The 20,634-nt window shown below is 38.9% G+C and overlaps 1 protein-coding gene across 1 annotated transcript in view; it reads right to left on the bottom strand.

Annotated features, from left to right (window-relative positions):
• LOC135701341 (uncharacterized) overlaps positions 1 to 20,634 on the bottom strand; it is a 72,530-nt gene that overhangs the window by 232 nt on the left and 51,664 nt on the right. The window contains exons 2-3 of the mRNA XM_065222115.1: positions 190 to 808; positions 18 to 123 (exon numbers count right to left, since the gene is read on the bottom strand). Of these exons, the coding sequence (XP_065078187.1) occupies positions 18 to 123; positions 190 to 808 (725 nt within the window). The remainder of the gene's footprint in view (positions 1 to 17; positions 124 to 189; positions 809 to 20,634) is intronic.

Genomic DNA, 20,634 nt, shown 5'->3' on the forward strand with positions numbered 1-20,634 from the left:
AAGGAAAACCGTTATACCTTGCGGACAAGCACTTAGAGCAACCAACAGATCCATGTCGGCGATGAATTCGATGAAATCTCCTTTCCTAGCTGGACTCGGTTTGCAAAAGTATTGATGAGTGTCCTACGGGTTAGAAATTAAATCTTCAAGCTCAACATTCATTACTTTGCGCTACCTATTTGACCTCACCTTCGTAAATCCCGTACACATGAAAATATTCCACACATCATGCACGTACGACTCATCCAGCCCAAACTCCTGAATAGCTTCCTTCAGATAACTATGACAACTTCCAACACGGTCCTTCCCGGTAATCAGCTTGTACGTGTAATCGTCACATCGTGTCCCAATCACATCGTGCAACGCACCGCCATCCTTATCGATACCATAATTGGCCAACGAATCCATCACAAAGGTAGCCATCGGACGCAAATAAGGAAAACAGCTCCACAAACGGTCGTAAGTTTTGAGATGTGATGCGTGCAGTTGCCGTGTCTTGCCGGAGTAGAAACGTTCGGTTGGGTTGTGCAAATTCCAAAAGTTCAAATCTCCAACTTGGGATCCTTCTATGAGAGAAATTCGACACAGATCACCGGTTTGCATCTTCCATGCCCGAGAGGATTTTTTCGCCACGATCAATTCATGGACAAGAGTTCCGGCCAAAGCGGAAGATCTATTAGCTTGGCACCATTCAGATGAAACGACAGCTGCCGCCGGCTTGTTGTAGCAAATGGTTGGTTCGTAGTCGTCAAATGTTCGCTTCATGATCTCCGCGTTGAAAATGCCACTGCTATTATGGGAACTGTCACTGGCGAAAAAAACGAAATATTGAACACCAAGCCAGTTCTGTTTATGATCGCCTGCCTTATCACATCGTGGGCTATAACGCTATAATATTAAGTATGTGTGAGTCTGATTCAATTGAATATACCACTAGATTTTTTTTGCATTGGCGATTGATCCACCTATTAATGAATGCAATACTAAAAATATTACCGTAAAACGGGATGTGATTGATCTCTGATGTTTATCATTATTTTTCTTCAAGTGCAATGAATCCAAAACTTTAAACCCGTTTATCTCCGTACATAAGACCTTAATCGCGATTGGAGGGGTGATATCAAGCATTTTTTTTTGAGAATGCTCGTATTTCCTTGAGCGCCCTTGGTTGCCTCGATTTTCTGATCATCATGAGTGATAGTTTGAATGATCCGTCTGCTTTACAACACGGCATGAACGTTTTTCGCTGTTTATTGCCTTTTCTTCCAGGGTCGTGAGAAACAAACGTGGGGTAAGGAAAGCTTTCTCCTTCCCGATGATGTTGTTGGTTTGCGTGGGTGACCCTCGGTTGGCGAGAAAAGGGCCTACAAAGCTTTGTTTACAAAAAGCTTGTATGCCGTTTTCACATGTGGCTCTTGATATGTAATACAAACAACTCAGTGCCAACATTTCAAAGGGGCGTAATTGCTTTTGTAAACAATGGCTTAAGCCGTCATTTTCTCGCGAATAAAATCTCACCCCTCCAAAATAAGCATTCCTCTACCTGGTGGTGTCATTATTTTTCATGAGTGAGCTTTTATTCGCGAGAAATCGACGGCTAAAGCCATTGTTTACAAATGCAATTACGCCCCTTTGAAATATTGGAACTGAACTCTCATCTCCGTTGAATATTTGTGCAGTATCCAATTCATTTTGTCGAAATATGCTGGCAAATTGGCTGACATATGCATCAATACTGGTTACGTTATTCGAAAGCTTTTCTCTGGTAATTTTGAGAAAACGGATGTTATGTCGTTGAGGGAACTTTCGTGTGTATCCTCGACTGTGTTTTCCCTCTAATCCCAACTGGCCGGCAGTGTCATTATGGAAGAACTCTCTCTACAATGTCGCATTTAAGGTCATTGTAGACAGCTTTAGTCTCGGTCCATGTGTATTGAGTGGGTGCGATATCCTACGCAAATGTGGAAGCTGCCTTCCTGCACATTCGATTGCCGTCAATGGATGGCAATCGATGTCCGTCGGTGATTGACACTAGATTGCCCTATGTTTGTTCCAGCAGAGTTCACTATCTAAAGTTACTCCTAAAAACTTTACTTCTAAAGATAGTGACAGCTTTACGTCTCCTAGTTTAAGATCAGTGATAGAGGTTTTACGTCTTTTAGTAAAAGGTACAATAGTTGTTTTTGTAGGATTGACATTAAATCCCTCATCTTTGCATTACGATAGTGTGAATTTTAATGCTTTTTGCATTCTGTTAAAAACAACTTTATCGAATTTTCCACGGACTACAATGACAATGTCATCCGCAAACCCAATTATTTCGAATCCTTGATGCTTTAGTTTTAAAAGAAGGTCATCAACAACTAGAGACCACAGAAGGGGAGAAAGAACTCCTCCCTGTCTCACCATGGCCCGGTCTCACCATGTTTTGCTGGTATGCCGCCTCTGATTTATTATTTTGGAATTCCTTGGACCTTTTCTCTAACGCTGCGTATTTCATTCCGTGCTTCACCGGCAATTTCCTTCCGTAGTTCGTCCTTGGTCGGTTCTGACATGATTCCGCCTTTTCGGATTTTTCTTAAATAAAACAGCAAAAAAGGTTATTTTCCATTTACTTCCACGTAATAAATTTTTGTATCCATGACAGATACGTATTTCGACTACAATGTGCAGTCTTCATCAGTGTCATTCCCACTAAAGAACAAAATCTACCCCCCTAAAAATGTCAAGATCACAGGTAAAAAAATGAAACTACAATGTGTAGAATCGGAACCTACCTAACTAAAAAACCAAAGATTTAAGTAAACTAAAATCTCTAATAAGGAAAATTCCTCTTCCTGGTTGGTTTCATGTCCACCATCTGTCATATCCCAAGTAACAATTTTGGTTTTTATGAGGGTTCTGTTGACCATGATTTAGACTTGTAGAATGCTTTTAACCCGCGATAGAACCAGCAATGTTACTTGGGGTCTGTATTGCCATGGTCATCTGGGAACTGAGAACATCGAAGAGTAACGTCCAACGTGCCTAGGCAAGAAATAGGCTGACAACGTTCAAGAAGCAGAAGAAGCCGAAACGGAGCCAGAAACAGGCCACATTCGTCAAACTGAAGGCTCGGAAGCTATATGATAGCCTGCTGTGAGGAAAATTGGCGTGTCATGGACGATGAAACATACGTGAAATTTGACTATAAGATGCTTCCGGGAGACCACTACACAGTCAGTGATGGTCAGGATGTTGACAATGCCCATGTCAATTTATAACGAAAAATTTGTTTGAAAGCCATCCCGCATAAACGTGAACCATAACTTGACCTTACCGAAAATGGTTAAAAATTGTGTATAATCCCTGCTAAACTTTAACTGAAATGGTTATAGAACTTTACATGAACGTTTGAGTGATAAAGTTTTAACCTTATGTATTACGGTTTTTTGGAAGTGAACCTTACAAATAATGGGTTGTTAAGAACCATTACCATTCAAAATCCTTGTTTTCTCCATACATTTTCGGAAATAAAACTATATTAGAACCTTTTAACATATGGTTTGAGAACTTTAATGGTAATGGTTATGGTAGTCAGTAAAGTCCATGGATGGTTTTGTAACATCGATCAACTTTATGTGGAATATATCGCGAATAGGTTGCCTGTAAATTAATAACTATCAATTCGCGATATATTCCACGTAAAGTTAACCGAAAATATGGTTTGCCAAGCGCTATGTGAGTGTAACAAGTTTTTTTTTCCTTGATTTGTTTTCCGTCGATCTTGTTTTCCGTGCTGAGCACCAATGCTACCGACGCCAGTGAGGCTGCTCCCACACCTGGACCCTACCTATCGACCCATCAACTCATGAACCGGGGACCAACGGCCTTACTTCCCTTCCGAAGGAAAGCGTGATCAGAGATGTTATGCCTCAGAACATCCCGGCGGCGCCGACTGGGATTGAACCCAGGCCTGCTGGGGTGAGAGGTAATCACGCTTACCACTACACCACCGGCGCCGCTTGAGTGTGGTAAGTTGTCAAAGCCACTTGTGACCAGCGTTGCCAGATTGTTTTAAAGCTTATCGGTATCAAAGGTATTAAAAACATCTGTGTTTATCGGTATTTACTATTTAATTAATCTTATATTTTTGCCGTTTTTGAAAGCGAAAATTTTAACAATGGTGATGACTGGGATTTGAGGGGAATTGCTTTGTTTAACTTAACGGCTTTCTCAGTCTTAAAACAGTCTTTATTTTTGAATTTAATTATTAAAATTATCGTTGTCCAACGTAAATTTTGTGGTGAACAAAATTGTGAGAAAGTAGTTTTTCAAATATATATCATTAAATAAAACCAAAATATGGAAAATCAGCCACAACAACGACTAAACTATAAGCAGATTATATCGTAGTCGTTGCAGTGTTTTAAGACCGAGAAAGCCGTTAATCAAAGCAAAACTTTAGCTTTTGTACAATGAATTAGCTTCTGAACGAAGCCGAAAAAACATCCAGCGAAAGACGAAAGAAGCTCTCCTGGATGAAGTTCGAGGAAAGTTCTAAGTAAAGTTGGAAAAACATCCGGGAGACTTCCAAGACACGAATTGAGAATCTTGCGGCGAAAATTTAAATAAACTATCGGAAAAAAAAGAATGTCACATCTAAAGGAAGCCAGAAAGTTTCGGAAACCGGAAGTAAATTTTCAGAAGTAGCCATTTCCAGGGAAAGCCAGAAGAAGTTCGGAAAAACCTTCCAATAGAAGTCGAACAAAAAAAAATCCTTTGGCTTATGGTCAAACTTCCAGAAGAAGACGAAAGAAATTTCTGGGAGAATTAATTGAACTTCCTGGAGAAGACGAAAGAAACATCCTGGAAACGCAGGTAGAAACTTCCTAAGGTAGATTGGAAGAAACATCTGAAGAAAGTCGGAAGCCAGAGCGCTTACAGAACAGTCGAAAGAAACAAGGCCATAATTCCGAAAGAAATAGATTCCTGGAGGATGTTCTAATGATCCAGAAAATTTTCCTGATATTCATAAAACATCCCTGAAAACTCCGATATTTTCCTGAAGTTTTCGGAACGTTTCTGAAATGCACTCAGGAATATTCCATAATTCCTCGAAAGTCCTTAAAAGTTCTTGTAATTTTCCTGAAATTAGGGGCTGTTTAGGAGTTCTCTGGTCATCCTCGAAGTGCTCGGAACTTCCCTGATTATAAAAAAGACTACCGGAATGTCTCTAATCATCTTTGAAGGTCTCTGGACTATCTTGAAGATAACGAAATCTCTTAAGTGCTCTCACAATTTTCTTGAATTTATTGTAACATCAGCATTAAAGTCCTCTGATCGTCCCGATTTTTTTTTTAATTTTTAAAAGTTATCGACACTGCCATTAAAGAGCATAGAACTTCTCATAAAATGTTCTCACAATGTCTTAATGTTCATGTAACTTCCCTTACGTTTCTACTAAATTGCATGAGCCCCTCAGGACATTGCTGAAGATTTCAGAAATTGCCTGAGTCTCTCGGAACTCCTTTATAGTTTCAGCAATTTCATTAATAAATTGATCCGTCCTGATGTTGTCTGAGCTTCACTAAAGTTCATGAAAACCATTAAATTTCCCTGAAGATCTTTGGACTTGTGAAGTTTCAAAAATATGTATGATGTTTCCTCAAGTTCACTGGACTTCGCTGGACTTTTCCGAAATTCCCGGGTTTTCAAATTTTACTTCTGTTAATGAAACTGTCTTTAATTTATCGAAACTTACACAAAAGTCTGGGCTTTTCTGAAGTTTCAGAACTTTTTGAATATGCCTGCAACTAGTGTGGATTCGCAATAAAAATCTGATAGCATCCTTGCAGTTCCGGGATAGTTGAAAGAATCATTCGAGCTGAAGAAGCTTCCCAGGTAAGGTTTTAAAAAAATTCCAGGGAAAGTTAAAAGAAACTTCAGGAAGTTGTTAATGTTTAAAACATGTTTCTGATTGGCTTAAAGATGAAAGATGAGAGATGATTGTTTAGAATTTTGAAGGCTCAAAAAATATGAGGTATTGAAATATCAAAAAATATCTTCGAACTTCAAGCGCGGACAGGCAATAAGAATTTTGATTATTTAAAAAAAAAAAAACGGTATAAACCGGTATAAAATCTTAAAAATCGGTATTCTGAGGAACCTTATCTGTTCATCGGTATCTAGTTTGGAAATCGGTATAAATACCGATAAATCGGTATATCTGGCAACGCTGCTTGTGACGAAGGAGACGATGAACAATGCAATTTACGTTCGAGAGTGTTTGAATCAACATGATGGCCCAGTACTATTTTGGTCCGATTTGGTGTCACTGCACTACTCGAAAGACACGGTAGCTTGGTAAAAAGTAAACAATATGCAATTAGTGCCAAAAGAGATGAATCCTCCGAATTGCCTGGAGGCCCGGTCAATCGAAACTTTTTGGGCACTTTCCAAGGGATATCTATGGAAACACTTTAAGACAGCGAATTCAATCGAAGAATTTGAAAAGGACTGGAAAAAAGTGTCCACAATTCTAGTCAAGGAACCTGTGTTGAAGCTCATGGACAGCGTCAGATCAAACCTTCGTTTCTTGGCGTACGATTAAAGGAACTGCGGATTATTTTCATCCAATTGAAAGAGAATACTATAGAGAACATAGAGGAAATGTATGTAATGTCGGCCTAAGTGTTCCTAATTTGGGCCCATACATAAATTCAGCAATCGACTAAATTTTCAATAGCAACCAAAAATATCCATTAGTACCGTCCTAATGACGCGTTCATCTAGATACAATTGATACATAGCAGATTTTTAGCGATGGGCCCAATCTTAGATCCATAGGCCAACATTAGAACCATTTCTCCTATATATGAAATAAAAATTTGAGTTCATTAACATAACGTTGCTTTATTCTAATAATAATCTGTGTTTATACTTTTTGGGGCACCCTATAGCAGGTATTTACAAGCTATACACAGAAAAAAAATCTGAATTTTAACTATCGTGTAAAATCTCTCTTCGTTTAATTTTGAGCTATAGTTGGTATAAACAACAAAATCGCTTTCAAGCTTGCATACAATAGTGCTAATTTATGCGATATTGCGCTTAAGTTTACACGAAATATCGCATCTAGCGTTAATTTTATGTGCGCTATATCTCGCAGAATTTACATGAATTTTTCGAACGGTGTATCACAGACAAACAGACAAAACACATTGAACATTTCTCATTATAAAACCTAGCACAATCTGTCGTATACACTGTGATGGGCAATGCACTCAATAGATGGCTGTAGTGTGTAAACGTCAAACGCAAGGGAATTGATTGTGTGCGCCACAAGTGGCGGCACTACCAACTAAAAATCATTTAAATTGACCGTTAAAAGTGGTTTCGATGACCATTTTAAGAGTTTTATGTGTTGCTTGTCTGTGATCATATCTTCACTACCGCAACTTCGAGTAATCCACGAAAGTACTTGCTTTTTTTAGGCCCTTTTGATCAAACTGCAATCACTCTCTCATACTCGAAATGTGCCACGACCAATTTGGCACAACAACACCATATGTGCTTTCTGACCAAACCACAGGGCTTTCGCGTGCATCCTCGACTTCCCCGAAATCGTCCTTTGCCATAAATTTCATCAAATCATTTTTTGGCTTGGACAGCCAACATGTCTTGACTGAAAGGAATGTGTTGCTCCCTTTTCTGCAAGAACTGAATGTACAATGCATTGTCCAGTACACACTTAATTTTTTTCGCCGAGATTCCAACAGCCAAGTAGTTCTGCAAATTATGTTGCTGGGATTCAGTAAAACAATTGCCGAGACTTAGCTGACAAATATCATTTTGCTGAGATATCAAACAGATATTTTGTAGATATATCAGCAAAAATAAATGCCGAGGTAATCGGCTGTTGGAGTCTTGGAGATTTAACCGATCTATATTAAGTGTGTAGAGGGTATTTTCTTGAGTCTTGCGTTTCCATGTAGCTTAAAATCACAAACAGTTAAACAAATAGTCATTGCCTGGTACATATGCATTGAATACTTTTCTATTGTTCCCAAAGGTCAAGCCTTACCTACACAGTTAAAAAAAAGTAGCGTAAATTTCCGTTACTATGATGCACATAACTGGAGCGTCATATATCATACAAGTTTAGATTATAGATCGTGTAAATTTATGAGACATGTCATGCAATATTCCATATATTGTATGCAACTGTCCACTTTTGATTGCAACATTTCTTGCAAGCTGCTAGTTTACGTGAAAAGGAAGTTTACATATACCTATTAATGTTTGCATGCGTGGATGTTTACATCGCCAGTAAAATTCAGAATTTTTTGGTGTGTAATAGTATTTGATGGTGTGAAATTTCGTCTCTAAATTTCTTCTTCTTGTTCTTCAAATCATGGGCTGTCGAATCCAAAATATCATATTTGCACATGATTTTTCTGACAGATGAACCTTTCTCAAAATCTTCAACAATTTTAACATTTTCTTTGATCATTAAAACCACTCTGCGTCTCTTAATTCGAAACTTTCCACTAATATGATGTACTTCTGCCATTTGGTCAACTTTGAATCTCCAAATATGCGAAAACATGTCACGTGCACGTTAGGTAAAACAGTTTTGACGTTTAACAAATGCCATCTACACGCTAAAACAAAAGTTTTCAATATTGCCAATTCAGAGACACATTAGCATTTGGTGTCATATTATCAGCTTTAATAGCATGTTATGTCTGTCAGTTGCGTCGAATTATTTTCCCTGAAACGGTAATAATGTTTGAAGTTTAGCGAGTATAACCTGTCTCGGAGAAGTATTGCTATTTGATAGTTAAAGGGTGCGTTCACAGGTTTATTATAAGGGTATGTGATAGGGCAAGGTAGTGAAACCTCTACGGTGAAACCTCTACGGTGAAACCGTATACGGTGTAACTAAAAGTGTGTGCGCAGGTGTGCTGTCATCAAGCCTTATATTCATAAAATGAATTATCGCTGTTCACTCATTGACACTCTTAATACCAAGGTGAAAAAAGTAACGCAGACTAAGAAGGCTCATGGCTGTATTTCAAAGTGATACCATTTATGGATCGTTAAAATATCTAGATTTTTTCTATTGTGCTTGAATTGCTATAGCTATATATGTATTATAATAGACTTTCCTAAAAGCAATTTTAGTCGTTCCACCTTTTTTTTACATTCTGCTTGTGGTCCTCAATAATGACCACTTCCGAAAGGTTCCAAAATCACCGAGGAGGTACCAAATTCCGAATCATATCTAATCGTTCCATGATCGGAATCAATCTTCATTAGATCTTAAACCATGACCATTGCAATACATTATGAGGGGTTTTATCACCTTGGCAATATCCAGGCTAATTATGGAAGAGTTCGATGTCTGTTGGGATGTGGCCAGCTGATAAGTTTAGGAATTGATCACTTCCTCGGGGATTTCGGAACCTCCTGCAACTGTCTGTAAATTGGCTAAGGCGACTAACAAACGACACTCAATATGTATTGCAACGGTCATAGTTTTAAAATTGATAAAGTTTGTAACCAATCACGTAACGTGGATAGGTTCCGCAATTGGCTACTTCCCAGCATCCAGAATTAACCGGGAAGTGGCCAAGGCGACCAAAAACACTAAAAATATATTTGCAATGGTCATGGTTCGAAAATTGTTGAAGTTTGAACGGCACGGAACGCGGAACGTTTGAGTAAGCTCCGGAAGTGGCCACTTCTCCGGGGTTTTCAAAATCCGTTGGTAACTGGCCACGGAGACCAGACATACTCAAAATGTATTGCAAAGGTCATGGTTTGAGATTCGATCCGATATGATCCGAAATAGGCCACTTCCTCGAGCACTATGGAAACTTCCGGGACCAGTCGGGAAGTAGCCAAGGTCACCAAAACCCAGGGCAATTAATTCTTATCATCTATCAAACTGTGAACGGCGCCGGTGGTGTAGTGGTAAGCGTGATTACCTCTCACCCCAGCAGGCCTGGGTTCAATCCCAGTCGGCGCCGCCGGGATGTTCTGAGGCATAACATCTCTGATCACGCCTTCCTTCGGATGGGAAGTAAAGCCGTTGGTCCCCGGTTCATGAGTTGATGGGTCGATAGGTAGGGTCCAGGTGTGGGAGCTGCCTTCCTGGCACGTCGGTAGCATTGGTGCTCAGCACGGAAAACAAGATCGACGGAAAAAACAAACCAAAGGAAAAAAAAAATCAAACTGTCCTTGATAAGTGAAAACGAAAAAAATAGTTCGATTATCCGGAGATTCGATTATCCGCAGTGAATTTTTTTTCAAGACTCCGGATCATCGAGTCCGACCTGTACGGTGTCAGATTCACTTTGCAGTATTTTAAGCCGGTTTGGAATTTAAATGCATTTTAATTATGGCGTCGGCGGTGAGGTGGTAAGCGTGACTACTTTCTCACCCCAGTGTGCTTGGGTTCAATCCCAACCGAGGTCGTTGGGATTTTCTGAGAGGAAAAAATCTCTGGTCACGTCTTCGTAGCATGGATGAACTAATCCATCGTGTTGCAGATTGACATTTTTTTTCGATAGTGGTTGAAAAGCATATTGTCATTATATGTCAGTGCTTTGGCCACTTACGTAGTGAAAAATAATAGCCTCGATCATTTTTATCATATTCTACTCAATAGTTCTACCATCCACCGACGTCAACCAGATCTGCGCGAATTGTTTAACCAAATGACCAACGCCAATTGTCACGTAGCCCGATCCGCATTCAATCGATCACGTTATATAACGTGTGGGTTAGGGTGCTTCATTCTGAAAAAAGTGATGAATTTCTGATGGGCCACCCTCCAGTTCGATTCATAGCCCCAAAATATGAACCTGTGCAAAAATTGGTAAAGATTGATGAAGGTTTAGAGGTCGCGCCAATGATTTGAAATTTGTATGGGAATTACTATGGAAGAATTTAAAAAATCGCTTATATCGCTATAACTTTGCTTCTACTTGTCCAAATGTCGAAAAAATTTAGTATGTTATTGCTATGGCAATAAACAAAAAGCCTACAGTTGCTACGCTCAGTTTTGCAGCGTATCAAGAATTATAAAAATGTGAAAAAATGGCAAAATAGGGTAAATTGACAGATGAATATGTACAAGGCAACAACGCCAATTTCATCGCAACAACAACAGGCTTGTTGATCATTGTCATGACAACCACATATTTTTTTTTTCAACGTTTGGACAACTACAACCAAAGTTAGAGCAATGTAAACGAAAATCAATAATTTCCCATACTAATTCACCAAAATCTCCATACAAAATCCAAATCATTGGCGCGACCTCTAAACCTTCATCAATCTTTACCATTTTTTGCACAGGTTCATATTTTGGGGCTATGAATCGAACTGGAGGGTGGCCTATCAAAAATTCATCACTTTTTTCAAAATGAAACACCCTAGTGTGGGTATGCTTATAATCAAATTCGCATGCACATGGCTCCGTACAGAATGCCGACCGTTTTGTTGGTGATTTGCTCTAATCTCTCTATATCGCCATCACTGCTTGGCTGGTGTCAAGCAATGATTATACATACAGTGCACTTGATAATGAACGGTATTTTGCCAATTGATTTGCATCTAGTGGCTAATCAATTGCAAAAAGGCACGAAATGCGGTATGCCAACTGATTAACGATTATTTTGGCTTCACCGACCGAGCGGTAATTGGTGATAACAATCGTGCTAATCTTGATAACCGGAGAGTGATTAGATCTTATTGAAGTAAAAACGTAATCAGTTTAAATAACACAATCTCGCACAATCAGTTCAAATAACACAAAAATGCGCAATGTTAATGCAACTATTCTATCGAGAGTAGCCATTTCTCTATCCTTTTGTCACGAGTTTTACACTTCAGCGGATTTGCATGTCAAATCATTTTGATATGTCATGACAACGGAAACAAATAGAACAAAACAATTATCAGTTTGACTCGAATGACCTTTTCCCAACAAGTGCTGCTGTAACGTGGTTTATTCCTATCATCATAATGGATACGAACAATTCCCCGTGCTATGTAACGTAACGCAGCTTCTGTAGATGCTGGCGTACAAAAGACTACATGCTAAGAATATTCCCCTACACAGCACGCCGATGAATTGACTATGAACAGTGTGAATAAACATATATCGTGGTGGTGTAGGTACCTAATGAAATGAATAACGTTATGCCCTTCGCGAAGCATAGGAATGTGTTTGCCCAACTTTATCTAATTGTAGAGGGCGAGATGAAGGCACGGTTGTATGAACGAACGTATCCACTACAGAGAAATTGTGTCTTGTAGGAGGAAAAAAACGAATCGAAAATAAACCACACATTAATCTACTCAGCTGTGGTGGGTAGGCAGCGGAAAGCGAACAACAGTTCCGAAAAGATCGTTTCCTCAATGTTGGTGCAGCCAAAGAGCTATTCCGAACAGTGTATCGTTACGCATACTTGATACTTTTATAGGATAAGCGAAAGAAGATTCCAATTTGGAAATCAATCGGTGGCTGATAAAATTAAAAAAATGCAGCAGTTTAAATAATTGCAATCCACCTAATATAACATTCTTTTAGGAGTTTGGCGCCATCCGCCGGTGTCCTTTTTAACTTCAATGTGGATTACAAGTAGGGTTAACTACCCCATTTCCAGCCTATTAAGCACAACGCGCACTTAGTCTTTCTTAATCTAGCGCAGTTTAGCACCAAACTGAATGTTATTATTACTGATGGCTTCCAGATTTATTTACCTTTCCGTATGTACCAGAAGATTTGATAAAGTGAAACCAATCGTTGAGATATTGTCAAAACTCCAACACTGCTTCTTGACGCCAAACTCGGCCTACGGATCCTAAACTTGGCCTAACGCATTAAAACGCCATTGAAACGCCAATGAATTCACTTCGGCCTATCGATGAAGATAAAAATTGATTCGGTGGGAGCGTTTCTTTTGTTTTTGGGAATAATGGGTGCAAACCTTCATATCACGCGTTCTCATTGACTTCGTTCGGTAGCTTATTAACTAAAGGTAGGCCCAAAATGGGCGATTAGGCCGAAGTAGTTCTCTACCCTATTTAATCTATTCAGAGGAAGTTTGTACGTTATGCTTTGAGGAACCTTCCATGCCGTCTTTCTCAGCATCTGATACCATAGGGTAGAGAACTACTTCGGCCTAATCGCCCATTTTGGGCCTATCGAGCAGAAAACATCAAATAAATCCATGATTTCAGAGTTAACAAGTCAATTATGCATTTGGTACGATACTTTAGTTAATAAGCTACCGAACGAAGTCAATGAGAACGCGTGGTATGAAGGTTTGCATCTATTATTCCCAAAAACAAAAGAGGCGCTCCGACAAAATCAATTTTTATCATCATCCGATAGGCCGAAGTCAATTCAATGGCGTTTCAATTGCGGTTCAATGCGTTAGGCCGAGCTTAGAATCCGTAGGCCGAGTTTGGCGACGAGAAGCAGTGTTAGACTTTTGACAATATCTCAACGATTGGTTTCACTTTATCAAATCTTCTGGTACATACGGAAAGGTAAATAAATCTGGAAGCCATCAGTAATAATAACATTCCGTTTGGTGCTAAACTGCGCTAGATTAAGAAAGACTAAGTGCGGGTTGTGCTTAATAGGCCGGAAATGGGGTAGTTAACCCTACCAGGATCGTTGTCAACTATTCGGAAAAGAAACTCGTCGAGTTTCTCAAGTAATGTTTCTTACTTTGACTATATGTTTAGTATTACTTCTGCGTGAAGTCAACGATTTACATTCCCCCCGCGACCACTGGGAATACCCCTCACCATCCCTCTAAAACGGGGGAGTTTGGTAAAGAGAGATGATCAAACCGATTTGAACCTTCATTCATAAAAGTTGTCCTTGCTCGCTTTCTACTCTCTATATGCAATTTTCACACTGCCGTACTCTAATGGAACTATCAATTCCATACTTTCATCTCCTCATCTATCGTATAAAAATTACCACTTTAGTCTGTTATTTGAAATTTGCATCTTCAACTATATAATGTTTCTTGTAAAAATTGTCAAAGCAGACGTTGGTTCACCATCCCTGCTAGTAAAAAAAAACATCTACTGCCCTGGGCGATTACTACGAAGATGTAACTTCCTATTGCTTGAACCACTCAAAAATGAATTTATGATATATAAATGAGTTTTAAATGACATGTCAGTAATGATATGTGAGTAGTGAGATGCCTGATATGAAAATTGAGTAAGTGAGGTATGTATGTGAGGAGTATATATAAATAGTAAGAAGTTTGGATTTAAGAACTGAGATGTGAAAAAGAGTGAACCAGTGAGATGCAAAGATAGCTATCAATGAGTGATATGTGATAAGTAAGACGTGAGCAGATAATTGTGAGTAGTGTGTATGTTTGAAATGGATGATTTAGATAAGAGGTTTGGGGTTTTCAGAGTTGGTTAGAAATGCTATCTAACTAATGTTAGATGTAAGAGAGAAAGCAGTAGGACTTTATTCGATATTTTATACAATATTTCCATTGGATATTCAATCGTGTTAGTATGGCAATGATCTTTTGCATGCAAATCGCCATTAATTATTTATTGACTTGGTTACAATAATAATAAGTGAAATTAGTATAAAACAAGATCAATTATTCTCAAACAAAATTATTTTGCGCTATACAAAACTATTCACTCTCCATTAAACCAACTTTAAAAATAATTGGTTTTATTCGAGGTTTTATAGAAATCTTGCATAAGAAGAACTACCGTGCTGCGTGAGCAGCAGTTTGACAGCTGTTTATTTACGTTTGTAGCTGTACGAAACTTTTTCTACGCGTCGTCAGTTTTCTTCATTCAATCAGGTTTTAATGAGTTCAGGCGAACACTAACTTTGTTTCTTTGTTCAAAGGATGCCTTTCAAGGTTGTGCAAACCATTGAGGTCCGAGAAACTTGCCTGAGTGTTTTTTCCAGTAGATGGGAATCAAAAGGGATTTTACGCTGGCCCAGAAAGCACCTTGTTGGAAAGCTGTCGCAGGAGTTCAATATATTTTTTTTTTTATAATTTGCACTGATTTTTTTTTTAAAGATTCACTTGATTTTTTTTTCAATTTGATTGCCTCCATTTCGATAGAAAATGTGTTGTTTTGTCGTGCTCTTGAATAAGATCCTTTATACTTGCGTAAATCAATGTATTCTTCAAGAAGTTTTATACAGCACTTATGAAGTAGATGTATTGCCATTATAAATCATATCGTCAGACAACATCCTCAAGTGCATCATAAGAGTTGTTATAAGCATGAATATTCTCAAGTAAAACGAAGTTTTATTTATGTTCTCCAAGGGATTCTCTAGGATATCATAAATCCGTAACTTACATAAATCCAATATTACTCATTCAAAACCGCCTTCTTTCTTTTATTTAACGTCGGTCTCTGTTCCGCAATCTAGTGCCAATCACCGACGGACATCGATTGCCATCCATTGATGGCAATCGAATGTGCAGGAAGGCAGCTTCACACCTGCGTAGGATATCGCACCCATTCACAACACACATGGGCCGGGACCAACGGCTTTACTTCCCTTCCGAAGGAGGACGTGACCAGAGATTTTTATGCCTCAGAAAAATCCCACCGACCTCGGCTGGGATTGAACCCAGACCTATCGTGGTGTTAGAAAGCAGTCACGCTTACCACTACACCACCGGCGCCGGCCAAAACCGCCTTAAGTGCATGTTATATTTTCAATTCTTATCGAAATCAACCTGAATAAATCAAATTAGCTTTGGGAATGTTACTTAGGCGTTCGACTTTGGCATGGTTTGATTTTGGCAACAAAACCACAAAGCCGTTCGATTTAGGGACGGGGTTCGACTAAATGTACAAAAGACGCACGCGAATTCACTTTTCTTTCTGTTTGATAGGCCAAAGAGAATCCCAATGGAGTTTCAATGGTCAATAGGCCCAAGAAAACCCGTAGACCAAGTTGAGCCACCAGAAGCAGTTTTGCATTTTCAACAACTATTTCTCGACCCCTTATCAGAACTAACGGTACATATGGAAAGTTAAATAAATTTGGAAGCCATCTGTAATAATAATATCCCTTTTGGTGCTAAACTACGCTAGATTAAGAAATACTAAGTGCGGGTTATGCTTAATAGGCCGGGAATGGGATAGTTAACCCTATTTATCATTGCTTTGAATTATAGATCGGATGCTAGTTCAAAAACAACACCGAACAGAGACACCGAAAAACACAGCCTCATCTTCAACCGGTAGTCTATTTTGATCTTAGGCTTCTCCAATTTTTCTCACACTAATGACCTTACATATCTCTTTAGTAGAACCTATATTTTACCGGCAGTACGAAATGGTTCGCAGACAATTTGTTTGTCCTTCGTTCAGCCCAACCGAGTAGGGTTAGTGTGTAGTTCATTTTTATGGGAGCTCTGAATGGTAACAATGGTGGGGGTGGTTGGTGGGAGTGGAAACGGGGCGAATTAGTAAACAGAATTTTTTTTTCCTCACACTTGTTCAATGTTCATACAAACACATACATTTAGCAGCGCGGCGCGCGCTCTCGTTCGACCGCCACGCGTGAAGATCAGCTGCCAGCAGTAGCGCCCCGATCGGATCCGAGAGGAAGCAAGAGCGAGACGAGGAAACACATTACACTGGCTCCCGGTGTTGTCCGACTGAGACAGCGCGAAAACATCAACAGGCAGAGGTTCCGTACGATTTTCAACGCCTTAGAGAAGTCAGTTTGATTTGTGTAATCTAATCGGATACTAGAACTTTTCGATTCTTTAGTAGTCGGGTATGCTTTTTTTGAGTTGTCAGTTTTCAAACGCATTTGTGTTTAGTCTGGTTCTAACTAAACTTCGCTCGGACGGTAAAAACGTGTTTGAATATCACAACGTGATTTTGTGCTGGAATCGTTGAGTTTCGAGTTTTGGATCATCGTAAGGATCGTGTGTGCCTTTGTAGGATCGTGACATTGAACTTCGTTGAGAGATTAAAATCGAACCGTTCCGTCACAGTCAATTCGACAATTTACGACACACAAGTGCTTTATGTGCGGTGCTCTAAAATTAGACGATCGGCTTAGTTAATTGATTGATTCCACATCCGTGCATCCATTATAGAGCCAATGTCGATCGTAAACCCGAACGGACGGATCTCGTTGAATCGATAACTAAGTTGCATGTGTAAGGAAATTCAATTGAGCCAATCTAGCAACGAGTTGATCATTGACATCACCCTCGGAAGAAATAAACGGAGAAAAGTGTTCGACTTGCACGACTTGACGACGATAATGCATGAGGAGAGACCTGACTGTGCCACCAGAGCGAAGAACATTTTTTTTCTGATGATGTTGCAATTATTAAAACACCGAGGAGGGGCAACAGTTTTGCGGAGGTTTATTTTTAAAAACACGCTCGTATGTTCTACGTCCCGGTTCCCGAGTGGATGTGTAAGGAATTATTATGGTCTTCGGAAATTTTTCGACAAAGTTCACAGTTTGCTGTAGCGTTTGGCAGACTGCTGCTTGACCGTCGTCGTCGTCGTCCAAGAATTGGAAGACATTTATTAGGTGACCTTTAGGTTGGTACAGAATGCTACTCCGCAGGGTGGATGAGTGATTTTTCTGGCAGTTTGATGAATTATTTAATATTTGTGGAAAACCTTAAATTCCACTCAGTTTTAAATTTTATGTAAACGTTATTGGATTGAAATTAACTATTTGTAAAATATGTTTTTGTGAAAAATAGCAACATTGACAGTCCAAATATTGTTTTTTTTATATAAATTTTAATAGCTCATTACTAAAGTAGACGATTGCATTATTCATTGATACGTTGAAGCATGACATTTTACTCTAAACAGCTGGAGCGGTATGGGAGTGAGAAAGTAATGCTGATAATATACATAATCCGCAGCTGTTTGCCCAAACATTTACAATTTGCTTCAGTAGATGGTGAACAGAGAGAGAGAGAGAGAGAGAGAGAGAGAGAGAGAGAGAGAGAGAGAGAGAGAGAGAGAGAGAGAGAGAGAGAGCTTTCAAACAAACAAATTAGGGTTGGCGTCCCTCAAGGGAGCAATATCGGGCTGTTACTTTTTCTTATTTATGTAAAAAGTGGCAAAGACAAACACAGCAGGGAAGATGGACATTTAATGCTGTCAATCACAAATTATTTTTAGATCATATTTAGTACAACATTCTTTTAAATATAAACTTTGGCATACTCAGTTTCACACTTTTATAATGTTGTGAATACAGAATCGTTCGCAACTAACATTCATTCAAATGAAATAGGCACACATCATATTTCTATATTTCAGTTGGTTTTAGCCAGATACAGCTTGAGCTTATTCAAGCAAAAATATGCTTCTTCGGCTTAAACATTGATTATTCAGCTCTTAATAAGTTTAAATTGTTTGTTGGGACCATTGGCGTAGCTAACGGGGAAACCAAGAGGGTCAGACCCCCCCCTAGGAATTAATGGTCTTTCTTTTTATACACCGGTATTTTGACAAGCAGTTTCGATGTTACTTTTATTATATATAAATAGATTTTTATGAATGTCTATTTTTCTTAATGTTCTAGACTAGAAGAAACAATATCGAGAATTTATATTATATCAACATTTAATCGATAGCATAATAAGATGTCGTCAGGCCAGTGCTGCATTAAATCGATATCAATACCTACAAAATGCTGATTTTCAGTAGCCGCTTGCTGTCAGTATCAGCTAACACAGTTTCAATATCAATATCACTCGCCTCAATGTCAGTGCGGAAATGACATTGACATCGTAATGGGACCCACTGATATTCAAAGTTGTGCGGCAAATTTTTCTCACAATTTCACAATTTAGCTAATCAAGTACTGTTTTTTAGAAAATAGTTTAGAAAAATTGAAACAATGCAATGGTTATACAAATAGTTCATTTATTTAGATAAAATTAAGATTTTCAATTTTTGACGATGGAGTACGTCTTTCTGCAACATATTAGGGGTGACATTTAAAAAAACCAAAATCGACCGCGTTACGAAAAGTTGTTAGGTTTTGACCGCTTATTACTCTGTCAATAGCAGAAGGATTTTAATTCTAAACAAGCCAATCGTTTGGAAAATTTTCTACAAATCTACCAAAATGAACACTTTATCAATTCTCAATAGAGCACTATTGAAAATAACACACATGTCCAACTGTTGCCATGTTGATCAAAATTATCACCGATTGCCTGCAAAAAGCGCTTTCCCTAACACAGATTTCAATATCGAACTCCATCTGGTCTCGCTGAACGGTGCTTATTCAATCACCGTGTATGGTTGTGTCCGGTCGGTCGTCATTATCATTAGCAGCAGCAGCAGTGGATTATTCTTCAATACACAACGAAAGGCTGCCCACAAACAGCGAGCTACAGCCAACATGAGCGTCCATTCACCGAAGAAGGAGGTAGAAGGCGCACCACTACTGGTCGGATTGTCGCTGTGGGCCTCTATTCCATACAGCTTACCAACCTCACCTGTGTTGAACATCCTAATAGCTCAGCATTACTCAACCATCACGACAAAAAGGGTTCTTTTCAGGACCACCATAAATTATTGTTGTTTAGGAGTTAATTAGCATTGCACGTTCACTCGCCTTGCTTTCAGCATCATCATCATCACCCCCAAAGCTCTTTGATAATTTACCCAACAACCAAATGTTTGTGGTCAAATGCGTATTAGTATTGAAGTGGTACATAAACATTCTCATAATAACCGATTATCACATGGCCTTGGCAATTAACTAGAAACACTTCAAAATAAGGACGGTAGAAAAACGCAATAAAAAAATCTCGAATTTATTACATTGGTCGCGAATGTCTCGCAATTGCAAAAAAATTTAGCAAGAAATTCCGACAATAATTTTTTGCTTTTTTTTTCATTATCTATTGAATAAACTAAAAATTCCGTGCGTTTTTGCACGAAAATCCGTAATTTTTGCATCAGAGAAAGAGGCGTTTCCGTGCTGGGAAAAATATGTTTCCCTAACACAGTTGCTGAATATTGATACCGAGCACGTAATCCTACGTTAAATTTACGGTCGTGTCTTGGATACAACCCAAGTAACCAAAAGTTCTGATAAAAGGCCATTTGTGGATTAAGCAGCTTGGTTGAAGGTTGTCAGCTTCATTTTTAAGTCGTTATAAGAACTTGAAAGTTCCGGTACCATTATTGAAGAGCATTCTGAGCAGCTTCTGGCGGAACTTGAACGGAACTTTACGAAAATAAATTAAAAAAGGTTTTTGTCCTTTACACCAATTTTATATTTAAGTTCGCACTTTTATGAAAGTTAATTTAGGAAGTCAGGTCTTTATGAAAGTTATTTCTAGAGGCAGGTATTGGTTTATTAGTATTAGTAATAGTATTGGAGCTGTTTGAAGAATTTAACCCAGTCCTTCTGCGTGAGAGCCCCAGCACAAACCGCTATACCATCTGAGATATATTAAAGTGGGCTGTTGTCCCGCCTACTGTTGGAGTTTTCAGTGCCAGCTGACTGACTTCAATACGAAACACAACACCTTGATTAATTTTAAATTGGCGTTTGCCCGCATTTATTGCAACACACTTGTGGCGCAGTGGTTAGCG

The sequence above is a fragment of the Ochlerotatus camptorhynchus genome, unplaced genomic scaffold (genome assembly GCF_037179485.1).
Source record: "Ochlerotatus camptorhynchus isolate MF236.1 unplaced genomic scaffold, CSIRO-AGI_Acam_v1.1 ptg000157l, whole genome shotgun sequence".
Classification (NCBI taxonomy): Eukaryota; Metazoa; Arthropoda; class Insecta; order Diptera; family Culicidae; genus Ochlerotatus; species Ochlerotatus camptorhynchus.